Source organism: Zea mays, chromosome 7 (genome assembly GCF_902167145.1).
Source record: "Zea mays cultivar B73 chromosome 7, Zm-B73-REFERENCE-NAM-5.0, whole genome shotgun sequence".
Lineage (NCBI taxonomy): Eukaryota > Viridiplantae > Streptophyta > Magnoliopsida > Poales > Poaceae > Zea > Zea mays.
The window spans coordinates 138,086,468-138,095,460 of record NC_050102.1 but is presented as its reverse complement, the minus strand read 5'-3'; the positions used below and the strand labels follow the sequence as shown (position 1 = coordinate 138,095,460).

Sequence of the window (8,993 nt, the reverse complement as noted above, 5' to 3'; positions counted from 1 at the left end):
GTAAAAGCTCACCCTTGTGAGAAAACCCTAGATAGAAAAAAAGAGTACAACACACAGCTAACTAGTCGTGCTTAGATCTAATCATGCATAATCGTGCCTTACCGTGCCTAAGGGCTAATTAGTGTGACAGTGTATATTAAAACAATATTTGTGTGACAGTGTATGCGTAGCAAATGGAGTTCTGCCGCCATGACGTGCATGCGTAGCAAATGGATCGGAGTCCAACTCGATCGCGTAGCCCGGCTGCAGCCGCTTTGTCTTGTTGGGCCGCATGCTTCCACCGCGCGGGCCGAGTAGTGGCCGGCCACAGGCTCACTGGGCCCCGGCAGCTGTATGTCAAGTCCAGCAGCTACTATAACCACGAGTGCGCTGGGCTTCTCGTATAGTAGTACTGTACACCAAAGTACTAACGAACCTTTGCATCTCTGTCCTTGTCGGCAGAGTCCCACATCGATCGAGCAAGGCCTACAGCCGCTAGCTACACAAGCTATCGCCGACAGCTGCCCATTTGCTCCATGCACTTACCCTCATCTCCAGCTGTCTGTTAGCTAGGCATGCATTGCAAAGCACCGCGCCGGTCAAACTGCACAGTGCTTTTGTGTTCGTTCCATTCCATCCTCATGCATGCAGTCGTACGTGTGGCTGGGCTGGCCTGGCCTGGCCGCACGGACAGACGACCGTTCCATCTGTCTCTGTCCGGCCGCCGGTTAATGCACTGCTTAACGTGCATGCATGACATGCAAACCATTACTTACCAGCAACGACTTCATTCATTCATTCATTCCTCTTGGGTTCCCATTAATCCCAGTCCCAACAGCACTGTCATTGTCGAAGGCTCTCTTTCCAATTTACTTGTTTTATTTCCTTTATTTTATATTTTCGTTCAATATAATTGTTAGCGCTTAGCAGTAAATATAAGCATCAACAGTTGTCCACCTATATCTCTACCTATTAATGGAGAGATATCAAGCTTCTTGGGTCTGTTCCCACCATCTACAAAACACGTATGCCTATTAATTTGATATATTCGTCTCAACCATTCCATGTTTTATTTGGTTTTGAAAATAAATATTTAGAATCCTAAATAAATTCAAAATAAAAAGGTTTGCAGCTATAAATAAAGTTTTATTTTATATATTTTTTGAGATATATGTCTTTTATTTGATAAAGTTTAAAATAGATAAGATAGAACGAAGAAGGGAAGAGAATTTAGTAGTCTCGGCTAGATCGGCTCCCCTGTCGGCAGTCATGACCATAATATTATTAGCAATTGGTTTATCACTATTGACTTTGGTTACGAACATTGATCGATCGATAAACATTATCATCACCGTTGGTTCTTAATCCACGGACAAGAGAGAGACAAAAGACTGAGTTGCGACGGGTCGTCGGAGCTAGCTGTCAGTTGCGACGTGATCGCGATCTATCGGCGTTGATCTATCACCCATAAGTGCGTGCCAACAAGCAGGGGTATAAGCGCCGCCGCATCTGCATCTGCATAGACTGCATCTGCATGCATGGTGCAGTGAGTCCAGGTCCAGGGCAGGGGCCACGCCTTCATTCCACCGAATCCGGTGCTCCTGTCGTGCCGGACAAAACCAGCTGCCGCGCCCGGCATCTCTCGTGCGCCACGACGTGCGCGCATGCATGTGTGGGGATTACGTACGTACGTACGTGCAGGCAGTCAGTGCCCCTTGTCTGCCCTCTCGACCACCCTGCACGCCTAGCCATGCATATTCGTGCATTGCATGCCGCGCCGCGCTGCTGGGGCTACCGGCGCCTGGGCGAATGAGTACGTATATGTATGTGGAATTATGGACATCTGCATGGAGGTCATGAGTCATTTGACTCATGACACACGCATACAACAAAGGCAGCAGCAGGGGCCTGAGCATGCAGCACAAGTACCGATACGGCGATACACCCAATGGTACATGATTGATCATACAACTGCGCTCCTGTTCATAGCCATTGCGATGCATGCTGTAAAACGAAGAAAGCTCATTAGAAAATACCGGCCGCGCCCCCCAATACTCCTAGAATGAATAGAATTCTAGCTCTCTATCGGTACTCAAACCATTTAAAAGCTTACCGGAATTACAGGGGAAAAAGATTACAAATATTTATGACGCAAAATAGGGGGGGGGGGGGGGGGGGGGGGGAACATATTTTACAATGGATCTGAAGACATTTATTTGCTATCATGAATGTAACTATTTATATAAACTTGGTAGAACTTAAAATGATTTAACTCAATGGCTATGCTAACATCTCGTTCTTCTCATGACGGAGGGACTAGGGAGTCTAAATTACCTGCTGCTGTCCCGTGACCGTGAGTGTATATATATTTATATGCAGAAAACGCACATCAAGTTCGGCAAGCATGAAAGCAAGCTCTGCCCCCAATGTCTGCCCATCCACGAGCACTCTACATCAAACCCCTCCCCGATCCCCCAATCGTGTGGCTTGTAGATTAGTACGTACGTGGCTAAAAGCGACGTTGTCATCGGTTTTACTAGTTGTCTTGTCGACTCTGACGCCGAACCAGTTGACATAAAACTAGCTAGGCGGCCTGTGCTGTGACTGTGAGTTGTGAGTGCCTATTCATTACATTACAGCATGACATAAAAACTCTCTTCTCCAACTGAAGTGCTGGTCGGTCGCTAGGCGCCAACGCGAAGCAATTTAGTACGTAAACCTTCGTCGATGGCGCAACGCTTGGACAAGCTCAGAGTAGATCGCCTAGTTTATCCCCATTATTGTCTGATGCTGGCGATCTTTGTCGCCAGCGTTTTCAGATCAGATATGCTAGCTGTGCGCGCGCGCTCAGTGTTCTTGGTCCTCAGAAACCATGCATATACAGAGGTAGTATAGAACAGTTCAGGTATAAATTTCCCGATGGAGTCAAACTTCTGTTTTCACCGTTATTTCAACTCAGCAAATGAGTCATATGCTTCAACTGAAGCACAATAAGGCTTCTTTACGATATATAGCACCTGAAATACATATTGTATGAGTCATATACTCCCCCGTTCCAAAATAGTAGTAGTCGTTTTAGCTCTTAGTTTTTATGTCTATACTCAATGCAAATGGACGAATATGAACATAGACACATATATAAAACACATGCATCAAATATTGTATGATTTCATTAATTATCTAAAATGAATTTAATTTGGAACAGAGGGAGTACTTGCATTGAAGTATCAAGTATCTCGAATTTGGGACAGAAATGAAGAAGTGGCAAGCAGACCTACTCAAGTTCTGATGCGAAACAGCTAGCCATCAGTTACGTTAGCCATCGCTCAGGAAGACACATGCATCGACCTGCATTGTGCGCGCGTACTGCATACACCCACTAAAAGCATGGAGGCAGCCGGCAGCTCAACATCTACGGATGAATTGAGCACGTACAAATGTAGAGGAGTGGCGTACGTACGCGTTCGTACATGGTCCAAGATTCAGAGATGGAGGTGAATCCCAAGATTCAGAGATGGAAGCGAATTCCAAGATTCAGAGATGGGAGTGAATTCGTGGTCCAACAGAGTTTATTAGTACAGTACTCTCTCGGTTCCAAACTATAAATACGTTTTGGTATCATATACATTGTTTTTTTTTCGATGAATCTAAACATGTAACCGTACTAAAGATTCAGTTCAGGGGCATGTAACCGTACTAAGGAGTCTAGGACTGATGCTCTTTCCTTTCTGAACATGTAACCGTACTAAGGAGTCTAGGACCAACTGCAGTTCAGGGGCATGTTTGGTTCCCGAATAAAGTTTCAGTCCATGTCACCTCGGATCTTTCATGCTAATTGTGTGTGTTAATCTGTGGCATAATTCGTCAGTACGAAATCATATGCAGACATACATGCATGGTATGCACAAGGAATTCATATTCGTGCATCAGTGCCTGACACCTTCAGTAGTTCAGTTACGGTTACAGTATACAGTAAAAACTGACGAGAGACTTGAAACCACAAGTCTCATCTGTCGAGTGTCGAATCATCGACTGTATCTTGGTTAACTAACAAAAGCCCCTCTCTGTTCACACATAGTGATCGATCTTAGAGGGCGCAGAACGAAAACAACAGGGAGCACAAATCTCGAGCGACAACAACGGAACAACCGACGTCAGAACTCCGGCAAGAGCTCTTCCTCGGGCGAGTGCTCCGCCGGCGACGGCACAACCAGTGTCAGAACTCCGGCAAGAGCTCTTCCTCGGGCGAGTACTCCGCTGGCGACAGCGGAGGCTGGTGAAGCCTATCGAAGTACTCCACCACGCTGAATCCCTCGCAGGAGACAGTGTCATCGGCCGGCGCGGGAATGTAGGGCGGCCGGGACACCTCCCCGAGCAGGTCCCACGCCACCCCGGCGAAGAACGGGTGCGCCCGGACCTCGTCGGCGCCGCCGGCGAAACCCAGCCTCCGCGCAGGGTCCTTCTCCAGCAGCCTCGCGATGAGGTCCGTCAGCTCCGGCCACCGCCGCCGCGCGTCCGCCGTGAACTCCGGCTCCCGGAGCAGCACGTTCCGGAACGTCTCCTTCCGGCCCCGGCCCCGGAACGGCGTCCGCCCGTGGGACATCTCGTAGACGAGCACCCCGAGCGCCCACCAGTCGACCGCGAACTCGTGCCCGTCGCCGCGCACCACCTCCGGCGCAACGTACTCCTCGGTGCCCACGAACGAGAACGACCGCTCCCCCGCTGCTGCGGCGGAGCAGAAGCTCGAGAGCTTCTTGCCGCGGTCCATCGGCGACACCCTGGCCGACTTCGCCTTCTTGATCTGGTCGGCGCCGCCGTCGATTCTTTTGCTCAGGTACCAGGCGAGGTTGCGCGGTTCCTCCTGTCCGGAGGTTGACGCGGTCACCGCGGACTCGCTTCTCTTGAAGATGTTCTTCACGTGGCGGTGCTGGCTCCGGCCGTGGCTCTGGGCCTGTGGCGGCGGAGACGATGTCGCCGAGCACGACGAGGAGGTGGACGTGGATGCGGCGGAGGGGGACCTGGGCGGGAGCTGCCGCGAGAGGTCGAAGTCGGTCAGCGTGACGTGGCCGTCGGCGCGGAGGAGCACGTTCTCGGGCTTGAGGTCGCGGTACGCGATCCCGGCGGCGTGGAGCTCGGCGAGCGCGGACACCACCTCGGCGACGTAGAACCGGATGGCCGCGGGGGAGAACACGCGGTCGGGCTGCGCGTGGCGGAGCTCGTTCAGGTCCCCGCCGGGGCAGTAGGGCAGTGCCCACGCCAGCAGGTCGGGCGTCTCGGCGCAGCCGAGCAGGGACGGCAGGTGCGGGTGCGCGAGCCTGGACAGCACGGACACCTCCCACCGCGCGCGCCGCGCCGCGTCGGTGCCCGCGGACGGCCTGGACGCTACCGCGGGGGAGCGCTTGTCGAAGACCTTGAGCGCGTAGGCCTCCCCGCCGGCGCCGTTCACGGCGAGGAAGACCGTGCCCATGGCGCCGCGGCCCAGCACGCGCACCGCGCGCACGGCGTGCAGGTCGATCTCCATGAGTGGCGCCAGTGGCATGAGCGTGCGTGATCGCGCGGGCCGTGTCGTGGCGTGTCGCGCTTGTTGCCAAGGGCGGGCGGGGACTTGGAGCGCCGTGGCGATATAAAGAAAGAGAAGCGAGTAGGGGCCGGCTCGTCATAAGGTGGCAGCTTAACTGGTTCGCTTGTCTTATCTCGTCTTCCCTGCAAAAGAAAACAAATCAAGTGGCGTTGCCACAATGCCACTTTGAGCAGAATTATATGGTTGCTTCCGGCACGGATTTGGCGTTTCTTTCTTTCCATCAGCTCACCAGTTTTATCCAAAGCATTTTTATTTATTTCCGCCACTTAGTTTGGTTTTGTAATCTATATCTATACTACCTATTAAGACTCTAAGGGGTAGGCTGCCTCATTCCTGGTTCTGCCATTCCCATTCCGAACTCTTGTGTGTTTTCATTCCCATTCCCATGCGCCCTGTGTGTTTTCATTCCCATTCCCAACTGTGTCATGACCCGTTTCCCATTCCCAATTGTGTCCCTCCCCGCACTGTCTTTCTCGTTTCCTCTCCCCGCAAAGCTCATTCCCATTCCCACGTGCATCCCACGCCTAGCTAAAATTAAATTAAAAAAACACAAATGTGGCCCTAATGGGATTCGAACCCGCGACCTCTCAAGTAAATGTGCTCGTAGCTACCACTACACCACATGTGTGTTTATGTTAATATTTGTTACAGTAAAAATATCTACTACATCTCTCCCAAAGCCCACCTGCTACCCTTACACAATGTGTATTAGTAGGTAATTATCAACGAGATTCCCGAATTATATTTTTGGATGGAGAGAGTAGTATTTAAAGAAGAGTCTTGCATGCAACTTCTTTTGTTTGAATAAGTTTTCAACTTAAATTCCTTTTTTATATGTGTGACATTTATTCTCCGTAATATTTTATCCATGGATCTGACTTGTGAGTTATTTTTATAAACTAACGCCAAAGATGAATCCATGTTTCTTACTTGGAAACCCCGAACAAACACCACTGGCAGGAGGCGCTCGTGTTGGCGTCGCTCATCGACGATGAGAAGAAGCTTGGCAACTGCCAATTCGACCTCTGGAAGCAGTCCTACTTGGCCGCATGCGTCGCTATGTTCGGCAAGCTCCGGCGCAGCCGTCGCTTGGACGCGGTCCAGAGCGGCTACACCGCTGTCCATATTCAAACGAGGGACCTCATAGTCGTTGCCAACGCCGGCGACTCTCGGGTTGTTCTGGGCACCGCATCCGACGACGGCGCCGTCACGCCATCTAGCTCATCATCCACCTGAAGCTCAACCGGCCACGTAAGTCGCTACTGACCGGCCATAAATTCTTGTGCGCTGGGACGACGGTTGTTGTTGATGTTGTGTGAGTGTCCTCGAACAAGATGTATGTAGAGGAGTAGCACATCTGGAGGTGCAACGACTAGGTATACTACCTCGCTGATGAGCCCGGGGTGCACTTCGTTTAGCAGCCCAGCCAAAAGTCATCGGTACTCGCCATGTCACGCGCGTTCGACGACTACTATATCAAAGATTGTGACGTCATCTTAGCGACAGAGATGACGCAGAGGAGGACCGACAACAATGATCACTTGCCATCGCCGAGGTAGCTTTTGTGCTGGCCTGCCTTTAATTCTCTTCGCAAACGCACACACTTGCCTTTTTATTTAAGCAAACATGTATGGTTGTGCGTGCCTGATGACTGACGATGTACGAGGGAACTTCTACCGATAGGTGTGGCACGTGCTCTCCAATGATGAGACCATGCAAATCATGGTATATATCGAAGTCTGTATGATACTGATGGTTGTAATGTAGTAGTGAAACAGTTAAATTAAAATAACAAACTTTATATATGACTAGGATCACAAATGAATTATGAAACATTTTCTTATAACAATATAAGACACATTATATATATAAGTTATCATGGTATTGTGTGTTTCCGTTGCAACGCACGGGGCACTCATCTAGTAAAAATAAACGAAGGGAGTACCTTTTTCTGTCCTAAACTACAACTTCATTTTATAAAAATAAAATAATTAACGCAGGTACATAAAAAGTTTAAACAAATATGTTATCAAGAAACAGTTTATATTTAAAACTAATCTGACGTTATAGATATAAGCTTACATAATTTAGGACGCGGGGAACAATTTAATAATCACATCGAGTAATTACCACCAGAATATATATATATCCGTTGTGTGGATGAAAAGAGACTGTGACAACCCTTGGATGGTTGACCTTTTTATTTTGAGCTTGGATCATAAAGCATCACACCAAGAAGGATGTATGTTCTGTTCATCAAAACTTCCAGAGCGGCTTCCATGCTAAATTTAGGAGAAACTTTGTCAAGCAGTTTTTCTTGCTAAGAAGCGATATTGTGCTGATTCTGCGAGGTGATTCTCTAAAATAAACTGCGGAAATATGAGTGAAACGATCATGGAGTATCCTGGACCGGTTATTCGGTTGCTTTGATAGTACTACTGGAGTTTTTTTAATCGAACAAGAGAGGGTGAGTGAGAGAGATCATTGGGCGTGGAGCTCGAGGCGAGAAAGTGCAAGTTGCGCTCTACACGTGTGGACAGTAGCGGGAATCATGTGGAAATTCTTTTCCGGGATCGGTCCAATTCAAAAGACAAGAAAAATATGATTAGTCACCAATCATGCGATGCAACGGGACGGCCATAAGCGTTACTCCTGTTAGCATAAACGGCAAGAATGATCAACCAATAAATCACATAATACGACACACAAATTTACGTGAAAATCCCTTTGATGCGAAGAGAAAAATCGCGGGTACCAGTCAGGCGAAACCTTCATTATATGTGAAGTGTTTACATAAAACCGTCAGTAGACAGCGGCTTACAAGAGGAGTAAAAAGATGACGTGCAATAAACCTTAATTAGGGTCACTAATATATATAGAACGGCGTACGGCCCAAGCCTCCCGGCGACGGGCCTCCGCTCGCTAACACGGTCTCCATATACAAAATTTGGATCACAAACTCCACAATCTCCACCTTGAAACAAATTTCATCTTGTAGCCATAACTTGTAATCAACTTTCTCAATAATAGAAGGAACAAATTGTTGATGCCAACATATACACTAGGGCTAAACAATTATACCAACTAAGTTCAGCAAAGCTAATGTCAGCTAGATTGAAATGTGTACTGATCTTGCATACCCTCAATTTACCTTCTGCAACTATTTCCCAGATATAATGATACTTCATATCAATGTGCTTTGTCCTCTCATGAAATATTTGTCCTTTGTAAGGCAAATAGCACTCTGACTGACATAGAATAGTGTAATACAAGATATATCTCCACAAAATCAGCATATAGATCTTTCAACCAGACAACCTCTTTGCTACCATCACAAGCTGCAACATACTCTGCTTCTGTAGTAGACAAAGCAACTATGGGCTGAACACAAGCCCTCCAACTGATTGCACATCCACCAACAATGAATACATAA

At 48.4% G+C, this 8,993-nt stretch overlaps 1 protein-coding gene across 1 annotated transcript; it reads right to left on the bottom strand.

Annotated features, from left to right (window-relative positions):
* Positions 1 to 3,879: 3,879 nt before the first annotated feature.
* Positions 3,880 to 5,552, bottom strand: LOC100381917 (putative protein kinase superfamily protein). The gene has a single exon (NM_001174694.1). The coding sequence runs from the start codon at positions 5,516 to 5,518 to the stop codon at positions 4,196 to 4,198; it is 1,323 nt and encodes a 440-aa protein (NP_001168165.1). The 5' UTR covers positions 5,519 to 5,552; the 3' UTR covers positions 3,880 to 4,195.
* Between the last annotated feature and the right edge of the window lie 3,441 nt (positions 5,553 to 8,993).

What these genes read in the sequence shown, in the direction of transcription:
- LOC100381917 (NM_001174694.1), bottom strand. Translation starts at nt 5,518, where the DNA reads ATGCCACTGGCGCCACTCATGGAGATCGACCTGCACGCCGTGCGCGCG.